This window comes from Phocoena phocoena, chromosome X, assembly GCF_963924675.1.
Source record: "Phocoena phocoena chromosome X, mPhoPho1.1, whole genome shotgun sequence".
In the NCBI taxonomy this organism is placed as follows: domain Eukaryota; kingdom Metazoa; phylum Chordata; class Mammalia; order Artiodactyla; family Phocoenidae; genus Phocoena; species Phocoena phocoena.
Genome location: NC_089240.1, coordinates 129,540,932 through 129,562,376, shown reverse-complemented (window position 1 = coordinate 129,562,376; position 21,445 = coordinate 129,540,932). Strand labels below are relative to the sequence as shown.

Here is a 21,445-nt window from a genome sequence, read left to right as displayed (position 1 = left end):
GCATAAATCAGTTTCTGTAAGGAGGATCAAATACTCAGTCAAGGGCTTCCCTGGTGGCGCAGTGGTTGAGAGTCTGCCTGCCGATGCAGGGGACACGGGTTCATGACCCGGTCCGGGAAGATCCCACATGCCACAGAGCGGCTGGGCCCGTGAGCCATGGCCACTTAGCCTGCGCGTCCAGAGCCTGTGCTCTGCAACGGGAGAGGCCACAACAGTGAGAGGCCCGCGTACCGCAAAAAAAAAAAAAAAAAAAAAAGAACTCAGTCAACATGAGATGGCCACAATCAAACATCCACTCATGTGACAGCAGAGAATTGCTCACAAACATGAGAACCAAGAAACTAAGAATGAGACCATTGAAACTCCTTTTTTGGAAGCTGACAAACTCATGCGACAACTATTTATCATGACAATAAATTTATGATGACAAAGCCAGAAGCATTTCAAATGAAGTATGAAGTTCAAGAGAGTAAACTTTAATGTTTTCAGAAAAGAGTGATTTTATGAAGAATATTCATTATTAACACAGATTCTGAGAATATAACTAATGTACTAAACAATAGGAGGACACACTTGGTAAATCGGCAAAATTCATACTTGCAGTGTTAAATTTTCTTTTTGTTTGAAGTGACACATAGTGAAACCTCTTGATCTGAACGTAACATTCAAACAGAAGCACTCTAAATATAGAATAGCAAGACTAGCCACTGATTGAGCTGAGTAAGTTAAGGCCGAGTTGGGATCCAGGTTGTTGTCAGGGTTCGAGTATATTTATGTAAAACACCTAAAGAGTAAGTGCCATACAATACGTGATAAATGGCAGCACTTGTTACTGTTATTAGCCTCCACTCCTACCACCGTGGTCAAACATCCATCATCTCTTTCCTAGATTACTAGTTGCTTCCTAACTGGTTTCACGGATGCCATGGACGCTGCACCCCCTCCCTCCCTGTCCCCCCAGCCCCACCCCCAGTTATCTTCCAGACCTCACTGTAGGATGACCACATGATTTACCATGCAAAGAGTTACCATGGTACCATGGTACCATGGTACCATGTCCTGGTTACCATGTTACCAGGACACTTCCAAGAAGGAAAGGTGCTAACTGAATAGGAGACTGGGACAATGGGTGGAACTGGGACTGACAGAGGCAAGCTGGGACATGTAGTCATGTTCTGCCTCACTCTGCTGCAGCCACACTGACTTCCTCGATGTCCCCTAAACATGCCACACTCACCTCAGGGTCTTTTCACTGGCTATTTCCTCTGCCTGGAACGCTCTTCCCCCAAGAAATCCACAAGACTTGCTCCCTCACTTTCTTCAGGTCCTGACTCAATGACCCTCCTGATTGAAACCTTCCCTGGCCACCCTATTAAAATTGCAAAAAGATTTTTCTCTATTCTCTGTGTCTGTGTGTTTATACACACACGCATGCGCATGTGCACACACACACACATGGACACACACATACACACACAATACCTTTGTATTTTTATCTTCTATGAAACAGGAAAATATAAGTCCTACAAAGCCTTGATCCATCATCTGGTACATGGCTTGTGTACGAACATCTGCAAATAAACAAAAATAAAAATCTACTGTTAAACTGTATCTCCCAGACGTGAAAATATAAAGATAACAGCAGCATACAATCCTCGCGGGATTCAGATTCTAAAGGCAGAACAGGGGTACATCCTAATGACAATATTATTGTCAAAGTATAAACATTTTACTAGGTTAGTGAAATACTACAGGAGTCGGCAATTAAATAATAAAATTTGTTACTAATTCTAGGCTGCCTAGCCCACAACTAGCCCTGCTATGAAATGTAGCATAGAAAGAAAAAAATGGAAAGCCTATTATCCCAAAAACACCTGATAATTTCTTCCAGGAGGACTCCAAAAGAAAGGAAGGCATTTGAAGGAGACAGCAAGATTTCTTAGAATAAGCCTTTTGATGGACAGCTTCTAGGGAAGTGAATATATTAGACTTGATACTAAAGAATGGCAGTGTAGAACTATTACAGAGGAAACTATTGTATACAAGTGACTACAATAGAATTAAATACTACATTCCAGGGAACAGAAACAAAATCTCACTAAATGGTTACACAGTTTTTGAAAAGGAAATCATAGACAAGCACCAAGTAACATTTGAAAGGATTAGTTAAAAGATTACCAAAAACTGAACAGAGGCAAAGTTTAAAGATATGAAGTACTCAGACCATTATTTATGGATACAAAAGATCTGGTATTACAACAAAACAGTGCACAGCATGGTTTGGTCTGGTGACTTATGCCTAGTTAGCTTGTTCTATATGTTCTTAAATATACTTCGCATTGATCTGGATTGGGACTCTACCCAATATATTCCTAAGTAAAGAGTAAGGCCCAACAGTACCCAGCAAAGAGTATGAGAAAAATACTGGCTGAAACAGTTGGTGAAAATGAACAGCACTGCTTGAATGATCTCTGTACCTGCTATATGACCTTGGTAAAATTTTTAATACCTCTAAGCCTATTTCCTCATCAGTTAAGTAAGGATAAACATCATCCGTACTTTTTCAGGGTTTTGTATTTTAAAAGTTGCCAGATGTTTTTAGCACAATGCCTAGCACATCAGAGGTACTTCATAATAATTCATTACATTTCGTTCCATCCACAACCATTGTTGATGAACTGCTGAATCTGAAATGGATTAGTATCCATACTGTGCCACCCAAAGTGCTTCTGTCAAGATCACCAATGATGCATTTTTGGTTCTCAATTTACCCGATTGCTCCCTCTTTGAAACACTATCTTCACTTGGCCTCACATTCCCACTCTTCTCATCTCTGTCCTCTTAACTTCCTGGCTGTTCTTTTCCAGTCTCTGGCTGGATCCTTCCCATCTTTCCATCCTCGAAATATTGGCATGCCCAGGGCTCTGTCTTCAGCCACCTTCTCTTCTCCATCTACACTTACTCCCTGGGGGAGTTCATTTAGTTCCACGGCTTCAAATCTCATCTCTATACTGGCCACTCCCAACTCCTACTCAATAAACTCTAGTTCCGGTCTTCTACCCAAACTGCCGAATCATATATCCAATTGTGTACCTGACACTGAGACTTGGTTGTCTTAATACTGTGCTCCTCAGGGCAGTAGGTCCATGAACTATTTGTTACCCGTTCACAAGGAGACAAGAGCTTGAGCTGGAATGGAAATTAATGCTCTGCTTCCTTCATTGACAAAGTCTTAAGAAAAATGTAAGCTGAACTAAACAATATGCTAAGTTGACATAGATGATTTTTTTTTGTTTTTGGCCATGCCAAGCTGCTTGCAGGATCTCAGTTCCCTGACTAGGGACTGAACCCGGGCCACAGCAGTGAAGGCCCAGAATCCTAACCACTAGGCCACCAGGGGACTCCCGACATAGAGGATTTCTGTTTGGTGTAGGCTCCTTATCGAACTGGTCACAGACCAAAGCCAGGCTAGGTGAGCATCACTTGCTTACCAGACATTTGAAACTCAACATGTCCAAAAGCACACACTTGATTTCCTCCACAAAATCTGCTACTCCCAAAGCCACACTGGCTCTCCTGCTTTTCCTCAAATATTCCAGGCACGCTCCTCCTCAGGGCCTTTGCACTGCCTTTTCCTCTCTGCCTGGGATGCTCTTCCGCAAGATATTTGCACGGCCAACTCTCACTTCCTTCAGGTTTTTGCTCAACTGTTACCTTCTCCATGAGGCCTAATCACGTTACTTAAAATACAAACCCTATGCCCCTTACCCTGATTTACATTTTTCCCTGAGGTAACTTAATTACTTCCAAATTACCTCCTAAATGCCAAATCCAAAAGATACACTTTAGTCTAAATGAGGACCATCCAAGAGACCTTCTCGCAACTGTGCCAATTTTTCTTTCAGCATCAGACAGTCTGAAGGGACAAAAGAATCACACCTCCCGTTTCCTGGTGTAAAAGTAGAACAGTCTGAGCACCATATTCTTTCATTTACTCTTGACTCAAAATTTTCCTGAAACAGAAACCACAGACCCCAGTTCATAATAAAGGATTTTAAAAGAATGAGAGACTATATATACAAGTGTTTTTAGAATATGAGCCCTGAGATAGTCATCACATTACAATAAAATTTTGGTTCAGCCTTCACTTATTCTATCCCTGGTCCTAACAGAGCTTCCATCTATGTCAGTTTGCTAAAGAAGGGCATAGAAATGTATTGTAATATCAAAAAAATTTTGTTTGTAATGATTCTAAGGAGTATTGACATGTAACTTCTAGAAGAGAATGTTTGGGGAAATGTACTTTTTAAAAATGACTGGTTATAGAAAACTGCTTAATTAAAACTACAGCCTATATTTGTCATGGGAGGTTGATCTGACCCACCAACTTTGGTAATAAATTAACACACCATGACACCACCATAGCAGTGCTTCCCTGCTTATAAAAGGATCAAGCAGATCTTATAATTAGGAACATAACTACAGGCGCATGTCTCCTTTTACTATGCACTTACAAAGACAGGAAAGTTAATGTAAGAGTAACTGAAAAACAGTGCCAAGTCACATGCGATTTACAAAATAGGCTGTGCTTTTTAAATTGCTTCCCTTTTTCTTTTGCAAGCCATGTCCTATAGGTAAAATTTGGGTAAGTTCGTTGCATGGGTATGACATAACTCAACTATGTATCTTTTTCCCCACCACCAAACCTATGCTTCCTCCTCCATTTCCTGTTTTCATAAATAGCATTCCCACTTAACCAGACAAAGCAGACGCTGGAGAATGCCAAGGCCCCTGATTCACAGAAACCTCCACTGAGATACTGACTCTGCCACTTATTAGCTGACTGGTTTTGCACAAAGTATTTCAGCTGGAACCTCAGCTTAGTTTCTTAGGAGCCACACACTCCTCATGATTATTTGGGAAGTGTTTCAAGAAGTAGAGAGTGGTTGCAGTATCAAATGCTACAGACTTGGGAGACAGATATGGTTCAGACCTCAGCACTGCCACTTACTCAACACATGGGAGCCTGTTTCCTCCTCACTGCCATGAGGCGGAAGGTCTCTAAGTCACGGGTTAGACGAGGAAACATTCATTTCCGCAAGTAAAGTTATTCTAATTCTTTCAAAAGAGTCAGATAGAGACAAAAAGTGACCATGATTAGAGAAAAAGGGTAAAGATAAAGAGAAAGAAAACAGGGCTTCCCTGGTGGCGCAATTGTTAGGAATCTGCCTGCCACTGCAGGGGACACGGGTTCCAGCCTTTGTCTGGGAAGATCCCACATGCCGTGGAGCAACTAAGCCTGTGCACAACTACTGAGCCTGTGCTCTAGAGCCCATAAGCCACAAGTACTGAGCCCACGAGCCTCAACTACTGAAGCCCACGCACCTAGAGCCCGTGCTCCACAACAAGAGAAGCCACCACAATGAAAAGCCTGCGCACTGCAATGAAGAGCAGCCCCCACTCGCCGCAACTAGAGAAAGCCCGCGCGCAGCAATGAAGACCCAACGCAGCCAAAAAAAAAAAAAAGAGAGAGAGAAAACAATCTTGTTACATTATACTGATTAGAGGGCCGAGGAGGTAGGTTGACAGCCCCAAGAGCTAGGATGATCCATGTGTCAAACAGAGATTGTAAACATCAGTTTTATAAATTTCACCCTTCACACCTTTGATTCTTCCAAATGGTAGTGTACTAGACAGTGATAGTCACAATCGGCAATTTTCAGTTATAGTTTATTTATTATTATCATTATTTTGGATACCAGCCAATTGTCAGGGTTTAGTCTTGATTTCCTGAATACTGTCAAAATGGAGTGCCAAAATTTTATCTCTATTAAAAATAATCAATATGACATAAATCAGTACTTTTAAAACAGCGAAATAAAAATAAGGACGTCTGCTTAAGTAAGGATACTTAAATTTTGATTTAAAATAACCACAGCCCATGTAATGGAGAAGGAAAAATGATATTCATTTCTAAGAACAAAAAACATTGCAATCCCATAATACTTACCGACATGTGAAGGCCAAACAGTTATATGGGGATGGGAATGATACCAGCCCACAACTCTCATGGGGCGACCAGTTAGTTCAGCCAACCTGTGTGTCTGTCAAGGTATTTTCAACTTGTGGGAACACAATTTGTGATGCTAATAAAGGCTCAGAAAGCAACCTGAAGTTTAAAATAAACCTATCACAATTTAATGTCAACAAAAGAATGAAAAAAGGTCAATGCCCAGAATTTCCCAGACTTCCCTTCTAAAGCCAAAAGTATTTCTTTTTTTTAAATAGAATCCATTTGGTTTCCATTATTGTATATAGTTATATGCTCTTAATCCAATTTAGCTAATACTTGATCACTCAAATACTCATCACTGTGCTATCTGAAAAGAAGCTTCTAAATCTTTGGATGTCACATTATTAACTTGAGTAATCTTCTGTCCTCTAGCCCAACCTACCCTCATTCCTGAAAAAGTACAAAATTTAAAAAATTCATTTCATTTCTCTCTGGCAGGCTGCCAGTGTCAACAATAGCAAGTAGGGTGGTTTCAGAGACCAAATGAACAAAGACCCCCAGTTTAGTCTCCCCATTTGTCTAGAAATATCCCCCAAAAGAACATTTTCTCCTTTGTTCTGGAAATAAAAATTTACCGTAACTGTCTGAGACTCTGACTTGAGATAAGAACTCGGTTGGAGATAAGAAGCTGTCCCCTTCTGTTGCTACTCACTGTAAAGTGCTGGTTCATTTTCCTGTGAATTACTTGCATTGAAACCCAATAGTCCTATCTGTATAGCTAAGTGTAAGAATACTTTTTAGGGACTTCCCTGGCGGTTCAGTGGTTAGGACTCCACACTTCCACGGCAGGAGGCACAGGTTCCATCCCTGGTTGGGGAACTAAGACCCTATATGCTGCGTGGCACAGCCAACAACAACAACAAAAACTTTTTAAATATATTTTTTTTTAATTTCAAATGCCAAGAGAAGTTACTTAACTTCCCTAAGCCCATTTCTTCAGCTAAGGCGAGGGAAAGGACCACCCGAAAGGATGGAAGGTAACTCTGCCCAGCACTCAAGCAGGACAGGGACTGGGGGCTGGCCACTGGCCAGAATGCAAATCTAATAATTTCAGGCGGCCTTGGGCAGGAGGCTCAGAAGGCACTCGCCTCAGCAGTGTGGGGAAAAAATGACTCCTACACTGAAAGCTCCTCCGGTCCCACGCAGCAAACCTTCAAACAAGTATCAATAGGATCTAACTGTCCCTGGTAACCTAACAGCATCCCAGAACAAAGCTAAAAAAATATGTCTAGGAATACAAAGATATCCAGCCCCCAGGGGAAAATCATAATGCTGGCATCCAATCTAAAATTACCAGGTGTGCAGAGAATTGGGAAAATCCAACCTATAGTGAGGAGACAGAGAACAGATTCATGGCTCCCATGGTTTGAGGTGTGCAGGGTGAGGGTGACTATCCAGGGGAAGCTTGAGGCAGATCTTTACGGTAATGGAACAGTTCTGCACCTTGACTGCTGTGGTGTTTTTTTATATATATATATCTCTACACATATGACAAAATGGCATAGAACTACACACATTAATGTCAATTTCCTGGTTTCCATATTGAACCGTAAGTTATGTAACATGTAACCTTTGGGGGAAACTGTGTAAAGGTACAGGGACCTTCCCATACTATTTTTGCAACTTTCCATGAATCTATAATTATTTCAAACTAAAGAGTTTAAAAAAAGATGCAAAAGGTACACATCATAAGAGGAGACTGATATATATGATTATATAAAAGTGCAACAAGAACAATTTGATTGGGGAAAAACACACACATACCGTGAAAAAGCTGACAAAAATCACTATCCTTATCACAAAAGGCTAGCTTTCTTAACATAAACTATAAATTATTAAGAAAAATATTTCCAAATCAATAGAAAAACGGGCAAAGGAAATAACCATATAATTCAGAGAAAAATACAAATGACTCCTAAAAATTAAAAGCTGATCAAATTTACTCACAAGAAAAATGCTAATTAAAATTGCAAGAAAGAAGATACAATTTTTTGCCAATCAGGTTGGCAACAACCAAAAACTTTGATTTACCAGGGCCTCGCAGCACAAAAGCAAAACTTTGATAACATACAACGTTTAGAAGGGTGTGGGGAAACAGATACTCTTGCACATGGCTAGAGGGTAAACTGGTCAAACTGCTACAGGCGCAAGTCCATATAACCTTTGCCCCGGCAATTTCACATCTAGGAATTGATTCTACAGATACACGCACACATTTGTGAAATGCAACGTCCAAGGTTATTTGCTGCAGCACTGTCAGTAAAAGACTGCAAATAACCTAAACATCTGCATGAGGACAGCACAGCCATCCAGGGCTGTATTATGTAGTCATAAGAATGAGACATCTCTATATAGTAATGTGGACAAATCTCTAGATACACTGTTAGGTAATGTCATAGCTACCATATGTATTAAATACTTTTTAAAAAAGAAAATATTCTTATATGTTTCCATATGCACAGAATTCATCCATAAGGACACATGAAAACCTGATACCCCTGGTTATGTCCAGGGAGGGATGGTGGGGGAATTGGGGCACAGAGGCTAGAGAGAAATACTTACTTTGTATACTTTTTTGTACCTTTTAAAGTTTGTACCATGCATGTTTTCTACTTTTAAAAGTTACTTTTTAATTGACTACAAGATTAACTTAATCTGAAAGGATGATAAATTACTAAAACCGCTGATGCAAGTTTAATTTGTTACAGTTGAGGTATGGAGTCCAGATCATAGGAAGCAAATGTCCCAACTGATCGCTCTTTGGTTATATTTAACATGGAATATTACATTCAGTTCTCAGCACTGCATTTTTTTGAGAGGCAGCCTCAAAAGAGAATCTCCAAAGGAGAGAGACCAAGATAGTGAAAGGCCTAGAAGCTAAATGATATTACAAAAACTGTGGGGGCGGGGGGATGGGATAGACGGGGCAGAGGGGAGTGGAGAGGAAGGAGACAGGGACTCCCCAGAGAGTTCACTGTCATAGTATTGGACCCTGGGATCTTTTGGCATTTAAGAGCAGAAATGTTAGAAATGTCCAGTTCTTCCAATAAAAGCCACTCAAAAAGAGAAATGGAGAGAAATGCTGATTAACCAAGCAACTGGATCTAAGGGGTAAATACGAAAACTGGGAAAGAGTCACTAGGAAGAAAAGCTGTGAAATCTGCTTAAGCAGCAAACGGAGGAACCTGGAAGCCTCAAAGCACATAAAAGCTTCTCATCGACCAGTAAGGATATCTCTGCCTCTGTCGAGGCTGCAGACAGCTGCTCTGGAGAAATTTCCACTCGATCCTTCCTCTTATCAGAACGCCGCAAGATGATGACAGAATGAATGTGAACAATTCTGACGGTGTCAACCTAAAGGAAAATCCACAGAAACGTTTACTTCTGTCTCTCTCGAATAACATCTCTCCCTGCAATTACGGGACTGCATCGTATTACATTATCAGGTTAAAGTTTCCATCTTAGAAAACAGGCATTTTTTCTCATGAATAACAGAACGTTTCAAATAAAAGACATCCGACCTCAGTATATACATTTCAAAACAAAAATATAAAGGCTAATGTTTAGATCAAGGGAGGACTTTTGCAATGATCAACTAACAATCATTTGATTTCCAACTATGTGCAGGAATACAAGTCAGAGTGCTGACAATCCAAGTGCTCAAAATGCTAACGTGTGGTTGCACAGCAAGAATCATACACGAAACTACACTAAAATAACGCAGTAAATAAATGCTGCAGGAGCCCAGAGGAAAGGAGTCTCTTAGATTGGAAAAAAATCTTTACAGAAAAGGCAGACGAGTGTTATCTATTTCCTGATCGTCGTGTGTGTATGTGTGTGTGTGTGTGTGTGTACGCACACACGCACACATAGATAGAATTTCTGTAGATGCCAAATAGATGCGAATGACGTGTTTGGGAGACAAATTGGCCAACTCATTTAGGTAGTACAGAACTTGAGGTGGAATGGCAGGCAGTAAGGCTAAGAAAGAAGGTTAGAGTGAAAACATGCAAGGTCTCAAATGCCAAGCCACGATCTGCAGGATGACCTAGAAGGAAGGACATTATTTCAGAGAGCTTGACCATGAAGCGCTGGACTAAGTGTATGTCAGAGATGGAAGAAACAGACTTGAGATTCATTAAGAAGCAAGGATCCACGAGATTTGGTAGCTTACGGACCATGGGTGATACAGGACAGGAAACTGTCAAGGATGACTCTGAAGTTTCAGGGTTGAAACTAGGTAGAACAGAGGAGGCAGATCCAAGTTTAGAAAGGATCAAGAAGGAGGAAAGATGAGGGTGTTTTCAGATGAGCTGAACTGAGATGAGAGGATGTAAATAAAGGCAAGGAATAGTGTGGGGAGGGGGAGCAGAGGTCCAGGGTGAATCCAGGGGGATACCCATGGTATAGGATGGGGTACAGTAAGAGGAGCCAGGAAGGAAGACAGCAGTCAAAACCAGAATAATGAAGTTGTTCAAGAGTTTCAGGAGAAAAGGTGGGTATGGCATTGCCAGACGTTGCCCGGACAAGGGTGAGATCTGAGACGAGATTTTGAAGTAACCTATAGACCTACGCTGTGCAACACAGCAGCCATGAGGCACGTGTGGCTGCTGAGCTTCAAATGTGCTTCCCTTTCATGCCTTTTTCACCTCATGAACTCTTTCATAGACTTTGAATTCCTTGCTCATCCTGTAAAGAATGAATCATTCTACCCTCACATACAGCTTTTCTTATAATACACACACGTGTCTGGCAGGCACAGAGTATACAATAAGGAAAATCAAAAGCAGACAGAAAGACACTTGACCTTCCAAGGAGCAACAAGACAAAGAGCTGACTTTTGAACAGAAACAATCAAAGCATAAAGAGAATGGGTGACGTGTCAGAGTGCAAAAAGAAAAGATCTGCCAACCAAGAATTCTATGAAGAGTTCTCTGAATGAGAACACATCCCTCAAAAATGAAAGTAAAATAAAGACGTTTTCACATGCAAAAAATTGAGAGATCATTATCAGCACAGAAAATACTAAAAAGAGAAAGTAAAATCCCAGATATGAAAGAAGGAATGAAGAACACTGTAAAGGGTAAAATATGTGAGTAAATACAAATGTAATGCTAACTGTACAAAACAGTAATAACAATGTCATGTGGGGGGACTTCCCTAGTGGTCCAGTGGTTAAGAATCTGCCTTCCGGTGCAGGGGAAGCAGGTTCCATCTCTGGTTGGGAAACTAAGATCCCACGTGCCGCAGGGCAACTAAGCCCGCACACCACAACTACTGACCCCGTGTGCCACAACTAGACAGCCAGCATGCCGAAATGAAGAACTCATGTGCCGCAACTAAGGCCCGATGCAGCCAAAAATAAATAAATAAAAAGTCACTCTGCCCTTTAAGAAAGAAAACAAAAACAAAAAAACCCCCAAAAAACAATGTCATGTGGGGCTTAAAATATCCAAATAATTAAAATGCATGAAAACAATAATCCAAAAGGTGGGAGGATGCAAATGAAATTTAAATGTTCTAAAGTTCTAGTACTATCAGTGAAATGGTAAAAATAGTAATTTGTATTAGACTAACAAATTAAGAATGCATATTGTAATATGTAGGATAACGACTAAAAGGAGAGTAAAAAATGTTATAACTGATTAATGGAGGATCAAAGGAGAATAATAAAATATACTGATGAGTCCAAAAGAAGTCAAGAAAGGAGAAAAAGACAAAACAGAGAAGTGGGTCAAATAGAAAGCAAAAATATGACAGCTATAACATATATATGTATATGTGTGGGGGATATATACATATATAATTACATTAAATGTAATTGGACTAAATAGTCCAATTAAAAAGGTTATCAGATTGGATTTTTTAAACTATATGCTGCTAATAAGAGACACCCTTGAAAATATTAGTACACAGAAAGGCTAAAAATAAAAGGATGGAAAAAGATATGGCATGCCAACATTAATTAGAAGATAAGGTTGCTGAACTCATGAAGTTTAATATCTAATTTGCAGGTACAAATTGACATAGAATTCAAGATGAGGACATGGACTCTTGAAAAATAAAATTACATCATTAAGACTGGGAATATACTTTAGTAGGAGTTGATGCCCAGCATGAATTTTCTCTTTCTCAGAGAAAGTTTCAGTGCCTAAGAGGAATGCGTAAAAGAAGTTCAGGATAGGGTGGTGAGACGAGCCCAGGAACAGATCATAAACAAAATGAAACAAGCATAAATAAAAGTCACAAAGGACTGATGGATGTCCCTGAAAGTCACAGGTAGCTGAAGGGTTTGAGGAACAGACTGGTATGGTCATAGTCAAACTAGAAGTTAGATATTACAGCTGAGCTAGATTGGTCCCTACGCTTTTCCAGTCTTGGAATTAAGGTACTAAAGCCCAGTTCCTTTGGCTCTTCTGCCTTGGTGCAGATCAAAGGTCAGCAAACTATGGCCTGCTTGGCCTCCCTCAGGTCAAATCTGGCCATGTTCATTCATTTATGTTCCAGTAGCTGCTGTTGCACTACACTGGCAGAGCTGAGGAACTGCAGTAGAAACTGTATGGCCCGCGAAGCTAAACATTTACCATCTTGCCCTTTACAGAAAGTCTGTGCCCCCTGGCATGGCCCTCCATGGATCACAGGCAGGTAACACTCATTTCCTCCTGTAGGGGATGTATGTTAATCATACAACATGTATTTATCAAGTATGTACTATATGTGAGGCACTACATGAGGGCCTGAGTATACAAAGATAAACAGGATACAGTAGTCACATCCAGGAAGACAGACAAGTAAACAACTCTAAGACAACATATATGCACTGTAATAGATATGCTTAAGGAGCTAGCCTACAGGTCAGGACAGGTTCCTTCAAGGAGGCAGGTGGCACCTGGGCTGAACTGCAAGGAATAAGGAGTTAGCCAAGCAGACTTATGTTCTCAAAAGGTCACATCCTAAGTAGTCAGAAGAAAAGACTAGAGGTGAGACAGACTCACGGCAAGGAGACCAGTGGAGAGGCTGATGCAGTATTCCATAAAGGAAGTGATAAGGACCTCAACTAGGGTAGCAATTGTTGGGATGGTGCATTGGAAACAAACGGGAAAGCAATCTACATTAATGGTTCTGAATGGCAGGCAGTGGTTCCCAAACCTGGCTGCACATTAGAATCACCTGGGGAGCTTTGTAAACTCCTGCCACACAGGTCTCACCAAATACCAACTGAGTCAGTATCAGGATTTTGTAAAGATTACTGAGTGATTCCAAGGTGCAGCCAGGTATGGGAACTACTATGGCAGGAAAAATGCTGGAGGAGAGGGTTTGAGGAAGAGGAAAGGTTCAGTTTTGAACACGTTAGTTTAAGATACCCGTGTCTGGATAAACGTGGATGTCCAGAAGGCAGTGGAGTATGAAGTTCTGGAGCTTTGGGATAACTCATACTAACCATCACCTACTGGCCATTAACAACAAGTCAGAATGGCCAGTGTCATGCGTCAGGCACTTGGAAAGTGCTTTTCGTGTATTAATTTAATTAACTCTCCCCATGACCCAGTGAGGTTGGTACTACTGTTATGCCCATTCTACAGATGAGTGTTTTACACACATTACCCAGATCCAACTCTCCCAACAATTCTATGAAACTGGTGGCTGTCATTATCCCTGTTTTGCAGATAAAGAAAGCAAAGCTCACAGATGTTAAGTAACATGTCCTAAGTCACACAAGTATCAGAGAAAGTATTTGAAGACAGACCTGTCTAACCTCAATGTCTGCTGCAGGTAAAGCCATAGGGGAGGTAAGGCTGGCCAGGAAGACATTCTGGGAAGAGGAGGAGGTGAAGGCAGAAACTTGGAGAATCCCAATATTTGATGCATAGGCAGAGGAGGAAGATTCCATAAAGGATGAGAGAGAGGGGGGAGGAATGCTAGACACAGCAAAAACAAAACAAAACAAAACACCCTGTGAGAGTTCAGAGTTCTGAGGACAAAGATTAAGTAAGATAAGCACCAAGGAATAATCCACTGATGGAGCAATGAGGAGGTGGCTGGAGAGGTAGAACTGCAAACTACAGGGTGGTTGCTTTCACCGGAGAAGGTAAGTAAGGAATGATTGCAGCCTATTCTTTTAAGAGGTCTGACTATTAAAGGAAGGATACAAGAGCAGTTCACTACAGGAAGGTACAGGATTGAGAAGTTATTTTTCTTTCCTTTCTGAAAATGAGAGTAATTTAAGCACAGTTGTATTTTAAGGGAAAAAAGCCAGATGACAGGAATAGGTTGAAGACTCAGAAGAGAGACAAGATATTTGATAAGCAAGGTCTTTGAAGAAGCTGCAGCTCTGGATGGGAAGTGGACTTCTTTCCTTGATTTGGGAAGACTGTACATGGGGGTAATAATTAGATGGAGTTGTTGCCTGATAGCTTTTATCACCTCCATTGTCTGCTCGGTAGGAGAAGAGGACATAATTTATTTTTATTGTATTTTACAAAACCATTGGTCTGCAACAGGTTGGGAAAAAATTAACTGGTCCTACACCACAATTAGGTTGAGAAGCATTATACTCGACCATAAAAGCTCGAGCATGCCAGAAAAGGCAGGGCAGGAGGACTTCCCTGGTGGTCCAGTGGTTAAGACTCTGCACTCCCAATGCAGGGGGCCCGGGTTCGATCCCTGGTCAGGGAACTAGGTCCCACATGCCGCAACTAAAGATCCCACACGCAGCAACGAAGATCATGCGTGCCACAACTAAGACCCGTGCAGCCAAATAAATAAATACATATTAAAGAAATAAAAAGGAAAGAAAAGGCAGGGCGGGAGTGCAGACAGGTTGCCTATAAGCAGAGAGGGGTTGCCTGAGTAGATACTGGGACTTGGGATAAAAAGATAACAATGATGTGAACCAGATCTCAAGGATGTGAACCAGCAAGGTCTCAAGGAAGATGAGAGAAGGGCCAGAAACCCCGCAGAGGACAGCAAGGAGGAGAGCTGACAGTGGTTACTCATCCTGATCAAGTAGTAATAATTTGCTAGAAAGAATAGAAAATTAGGTCCCATTCCTGCTGAGTAGATTCTTCATCTGCTTTTCCTAGAGAGAACACCCCACCCAGCCAAACGTGGGTCTGCATGAACTGGGTTAACCCTGGCTGAGATCATCAAACAGAATACAGAAATCCCTCCCCAAGTGCAAGTTTTCATCATGCAAAATTATAGCTATAGCACACGTACCTTTTCAGCAACTGTGCGCATATCAGTTCCAGTATATGTAAATTTGGGGTCACTCCTTTTGGGGATAAATTAGAAAAAAAGGGAACTGAGGTTTGGAATATAAAAAGGTATTAAAGCAAAGTAACAGGAATAGCAGTTTTTGCAATGAAACAGCAGAGACAAAGGAAGAGGAGGGAAAGTAAACTGAGGCTAGAGCTGTGCTCATATGTCTGTTAGAAGGACTCTGAGACATATGTGGCGAGTGCATAGTTTTCATGGACAAAGCTAAAGTCCTATAATCCTGGGTATTAAGGAGGTGAGTTTGACAAGGAGAAACTGCTGTGCTCTGACGTTTAAATAAAGGTAGACCAAAGCTTTCACCGCCTCAAGCATTCAAGCCGCTGTGGATCTCTGAGATCACTGTAGGGTCCACCAGGGGGAGGCAGAAAGCCATTGACAATTTAGATAGAGAAATGGATTAATAGGGGGAAATGTCTCCTCATATGCACATCATCTGCCACAGAGAGCTTTCACAGGTTCACTTATGATCTTGGCTCCCCCAAACATATTTTTCACATAGGATCATACATATCTCAACTGAAAATCCTCCTACTAGAAAGCAAGGTGGAAAGCAACTTTCAGGGTTGGGGTGGAATTGAAACTGTGTTCTTGAGGGAGCTCCACAGTCATAATGGTAACTTAAAATACCACCTGTACAAAACATTGCGAAAGTTGTGATAATTTTGAGTTAACAATGACAAAGAGATCAAAAGATAGGAGTAAAGAAATATAGTCTTACCTTGGGTCATCATTCAACTAGAGTGGGAAAGAGCAGAAAACATTATTGATCACATTAAGTGTATTAGATGTACATGGATGCAGATAATATGAAAATTAGGTTATGTGTTCCTGTACACCGGCATGAAAGACTGGAGAATTCTTACTTCGGATTGCCAACAAGTAAGCTCTATTTCCTCATCCTCTTTCACCCCTCTGCAATATTTAACGCAGTGGAAACTTGGGATTCTTGGAAACCCTCACCTGTCTTGGGTTATTTGGAACCTAACCCTCAAAATGATTCCTAGAGGGAAGAGCGGAGGCGAGGCTAGGGGCCCTAATCGTGGTCAGCTGCTTCCTGATACACTGATGTCCTCATTATAAAAGATCGTCTTTCTGATCTGACTTGCAGTTTTGGTCAATGGGTTTATAACTCCAGATCTAAAGAAAAGCCACAGACTACAAGAAAAAGTGAGCCTTCCATCCCTCCCCCCCACTCCCCGAGGCTTAGGAGGATCGCTGGTGGCTTGCGGAAGGGTAAAGAAGCCTTAAGTGACGCGAGGAAACGGGGGCCAGGCGACAGGACCATCCAAAGGATACGTCCAAGGATCTGAGTCAGGAGTGCCTGTGGCCTCCGCAGCCCTGGGCGCTGGCAACACCCAACCAGGGGACACGGTGGGACTGCTCAGCAGGGTTCCGGCCGGGCTTACTGGATGACTTACCTCCCCTATGCACAGCCCCATCACCTCCTCCTTCTCTGTGCTCAGAGCGTGGTTGAGACAAACTAGGAAAGCATCCGACTCCAGATGAACCGCCTGCACCGCCTGCACCACCTGCACCGCCATCTTGATCTGGCCCTGCTCACGTCCGCCTCGGGCCCACTCGGGCCTGGCCAACCGGCTGCTCCGGCGCTTGGGTTCCGTGGGGGCGGGGCCTGGGGCGCGGGGCGGGGCGGGCGGGCGCGCGGGGGCGGAGCTTGGGACGCGGGGGCGGGGCCGGCCCGGCGGCACCTGGGAAACGCCCGCGCCGGTTGGGGCAGGCGTGGCCGTCGGGGCAGAGGGCGGTGGCCGGCCGCGGTCTGGACGTCGGGCCGGGCGCGGGGGGCGGCAGGGAGGCGGCGCTCTCGGGCCGCGGGCGGACGTGGTCTGTGAGGAGCGCCCGGACGGCCGGGCCGGCGCCTCCTGAGCGCCGGCGCCCATTTTGCCCGCCCGCCGAGAAGAGCCGTGCGCGGCCTACACGCTCCGGGGACCTCCCTCAGGCGGCATCGCCGCGCGCGCCGGCCTTTCGAGCCCAAGGGACGCTCTTTTGAAATTCGGTCCTGAGTTAAGGTTTTCTTTTATTTTGTTTTGTTTCCAAGTTAGGGGCCCTGAATTTGGGACCACTCTCTTTCCCTGGACCACTTCCGGTGGCCGGCCCGCGCCCCGTAACTTCGGTTCGGTGACCTCGGCCCGGAATGCCCCTCGGCTCGCCCCGGGCTCACGTCCCGATCCCGGCTTGAGTGGCCCGGGGTGGGTGACCTGAAGTTGTAGCCTCGCTGCTCTCGAGGCGGATAATTAGCCCAAGAAACACTATATTCATGTGAGTAACCTCTTGGCAGAAACAGTGTTATACTGTGTCTGAAAAAGTATCACTCCTAAGCTTGGCGGCTGCTACTTTCTCCAAAGGCTTTTAGGTATTTATTTGTTCGATACAGGGAAGGGGAAAGGGGAACTGAAGTTTCTGTTCGAGGTCGGATGTATCGCAGATCGCAGCAGATATGCACAAGTTTCCTCAGCTCGCCTTGTCTCGGTGATATCAGACCTGGTGAAATTATATGTAAAAGTAATTTTCTTTTGAGGTGTGATAAACGTGCAATAGGGGACAGTACACATCTCCCACTCCCGAGGCTAGGAATTACACGCGGATTCTGGGAACGATTCAAAACCAAAGAAAAATCTATGCCGTGCTGCCGCCACGGCCAGTCAGTGCCTCTGTGGGTTTGATCTGCTTCTCTGTTCCATGTGTAGTTGGGAGACAGGCGGACAGGGCAGTACTGGAAAGGGAACATGCCCAGGGTGCTGCTGGAGGAGGTGTTGATGCTTTGCTCTTTTCTCCCAAGTCAGTTCCAACCCCGATCTCCCCACAAATAGGGCCCACGTCCAGTGGAACTATCTGGAACATCCATGCCAGCAACCTCCATTTTTACCTAATGTTTAAGAATCATATTGCACATCCTTCCATGATTAATTTTGATAATGATGAAGCTGGGGCGAAATTTCATGTGTGCAATTACACTGGACCCATCTAATTTTTCTCTTAAGCTTCAATTTTACAGCATATATTGTTTTCAATGGCTATTCGCGGCTAGTATGCCCTGCGCTGATGGTGCAAGTATGGCTGTTGTTATTTTTATGTTTTGTGATGGGACATCTTGCGTTTATAAGCACTTTTAGGCAGCTTCGAGAAGAAAAACACCTTTTGTCTATGGTTGGTGTTAGTCAATCTCATATCCCACAATGATATTCTCTACCTTTTATAATGCTCATGGCTGCATTTTACAGCTCTAAAGTTTAATTGGAGTAGAAAAAAAACTATTAACATTTATGGCAAGCTTATCATGTGCTAGACACTCTACTAAGCATTTGTATACCTTGTGTGTGTAAACTGCCCCAATTGGAATCAGCCTCTGCAACTTCCTAGCTGTGTTACCTCATGCAAGTTAGCTAACTTCTCTGTGCCTTACTTCCCTCATCTTTAAGTGGGGGTAATAATAGTATCCATCTAATGGGTGACTGTGAAGATTAAAAGAGTCAATATATAAACATGTAGGAAGTGCTAGGTAAGTGCTGACAGTTATAATTAATTTGTTCTTTAATTCTCATTTGACATCTTAGAAAACTGGAGTGTAGAGAGTGTAACTTATCCGAGGTCACAGAGCTAGTAAGTGGCAAAATCAGCATTCATACACAGGCCGGGCTGACTCCAGGGCTTGGTAACTTCACCCATTGTAAGTAGATGAGTTTATTAATCGACTTCAAATAAAGTAAGTGTATTCAACTGATTCATGTTTAAAAACTGTTCAAACACCTGGAAATTAAACCAAATTATACTTCTTTTAAAAGACAAAAATGATTCATTCTGTAAATGAAAAATAATGGTTTTACTTGCATTACCTACCTAAGCAAGCCCTTCTGTGTGGTCTATCCTACTTAAGACATAGTTCACAAACTGCCTTATTAAGAAATATTCTGTCTAGGCCAGTGTGGTCCCTGGCCGTGGCATCAAGGTAACCCCCACGGGGACAATCTTTTTTAGTGCATTCATGGGTAATAAAGGTATATAAATACTTCTTTTTTTTTGGCCGCGCCGTGCGGCGTGCAGGATCTAGTTCCCCGACCAGGGATCGAACCTGTGCCCCCTGCAGTGGGACCACGGAGTCCTAACCACTGGACCGCCAGGGAATTCCCTATAAACACTTTTTTGAATCCATTTGAATTTGCAGCTGGCAGTATTCCTTCAGTTGAGTGGAACAGGTTTATGTTCTGTGTTTTGTATTGCACATTGTACCTAAGTTTATCTCGAGGTTTTCAGAGATTCATCTTGGTTCAAGGGGTCCTGAATTTTGTGCACAACTGTCATATGGAGGAGAATGTTCTCTAGTCAAATAAATTTGGGGAATGTTAAAATAAAGTTTCTTTACTGCATAACTTGCCAGAGGTTTTACTGTACTTATGTTCTTTACGATTCTACAAGATTCCCAAACTTATTTGACCAAGGAAAAAGTAGGGGCAAGTGTTCCAAGGATCACTTTTAGGGAAACTGTATTCCATTCATACAACCTGCGATTTTGTGGCTTTGATCTTAATCCCTCTCACTGAGCCTTGGCTTTTCTCTGCTGAGGCTCTTGATTCGTGCTCACAGGGCAGCTTCTCAGTCCCTTGATCACTGCAGTTGCCTTTCGCTGGGCCTTCATGCTGTCTCTGGTAGCGCATGCAAGTCCAGGGTTGTGTGCTGGCGTTTGTCCCAGGTTCATCCTGCTGATGCCCAGCATGTTGTCCTTCAGGTCACAGCAGCACACCACGCTGCCTTTCTTCTGAGAATATTTTGTAGTGACTCATAGGCCTCTTTGTAGTGATTCTTACTAACTCAGAGCATCCAATTTGTTTGCCCTCTATGCCAGTGGAATTATTTCCTTTTAATGTCGATGTAACCAGTAAAATTTTGCTTTTCATTCAAAACAGATTTAAATGTCAATGTGTCAACGTATTAGTTGTTGCTAGGACCTATCTGTGAAGTTGAGATGGTCCTAAAACCTTTAACATTTGGTTTCTACTTTGAGGGGGGGGCACGTGTTTCTTTTGTACTCAAAATTCAGACTTTAATATATTTTATTTTGACATTAGTATTTATTGGGTTTTATTTTTATCTCTCCTTTCCAAAATCTTGGGGAGAAAGAGAGGCAGAACAGTTGTATCTGCTAAATGGAAAAAAATGGCTTTGAACAAAATAATGTATAGCTATATAACAGACCCAGAGGGTCACTCCCTACCCACGCTCGTGTGGCCTTTGCCTCCCCTCTCTACTCAGCATACGTATCCATCCACTCACAGGAACACTGTTTGACTAGTATTTGAGGCTTAGGGTGTCCAGTGCTGTATTATTCCTTCTGTTGAGGTGCTTATAACACTGTACTGGGGGGGGCGCAGAGCAGAATGTATAGCTATATAACAGACCCAGAGGGTCACTCCCTACCCATGCTCGTGTGGCCTTTGCCTCCCCTCTCTACTCAGCATACGTATCCATCCACTCACAGGAACACTGTTTGACTAGTATTTGAGGCTTAGGGTGTCCAGTGCTGTATTATTCCTTCTGTTGAGGTGCTTATAACACTGTACTGGGGGCGGGGGGCGCAGAGCAGAATGTATAGCTATATAACAGACCCAGAGGGTCACTCCCTACCCACGCTCGTGTGGCCTTTGCCTCCCCTCTCTACTCAGCATACGTATCCATCCACTCACAGGAACACTGTTTGACTAGTATTTGAGGCTTAGGGTGTCCAGTGCTGTATTATATCTTCTGTTGAGGTGCTTATAACACTGTACTGGGGGGGGGGGGCGCAGAGCAGAATGTATAGCTATATAACAGACCCAGAGGGTCACTCCCTACCCACGCTCGTGTGGCCTTTGCCTCCCCTCTCTACTCAGCATACGTATCCATCCACTCACAGGAACACTGTTTGACTAGTATTTGAGGCTTAGGGTGTCCAGTGCTGTATTATTCCTTCTGTTGAGGTGCTTATAACACTGTACTGGGGGGGGGCGCAGAGCAGACTGGGAAGCAATTTATAATTAGCGGTCAAATCTGAGTTTTAGTTTAGACGTAAATGCTACAGTATTCATAAGAGGCAGGAAGTTTTCA

General features: G+C 42.8%; 1 protein-coding gene and 1 non-coding gene across 3 annotated transcripts in view; one reads left to right on the top strand and one right to left on the bottom strand.

The window, feature by feature from the left end:
* The window catches only part of BRCC3 (BRCA1/BRCA2-containing complex subunit 3), a 73,781-nt gene extending 56,888 nt beyond the window's left edge, over window positions 1-16,893 (bottom strand). For both annotated transcript variants that reach the window (XM_065900786.1, XM_065900788.1), the window contains exons 1-6: window positions 16,771-16,893; window positions 16,071-16,087; window positions 15,293-15,347; window positions 9,308-9,427; window positions 6,011-6,098; window positions 1,483-1,571 (exon numbers count right to left, since the gene is read on the bottom strand). In XM_065900786.1, the coding sequence (XP_065756858.1) occupies window positions 1,483-1,571; window positions 6,011-6,098; window positions 9,308-9,427; window positions 15,293-15,347; window positions 16,071-16,087; window positions 16,771-16,893 (492 nt within the window). The remainder of the gene's footprint in view (window positions 1-1,482; window positions 1,572-6,010; window positions 6,099-9,307; window positions 9,428-15,292; window positions 15,348-16,070; window positions 16,088-16,770) is intronic.
* Window positions 14,677-14,749, top strand: TRNAG-CCC (transfer RNA glycine (anticodon CCC)). The gene has a single exon. It is a non-coding gene; the product is annotated as a tRNA-Gly (tRNA).
* Window positions 16,894-21,445: the final 4,552 nt, after the last annotated feature.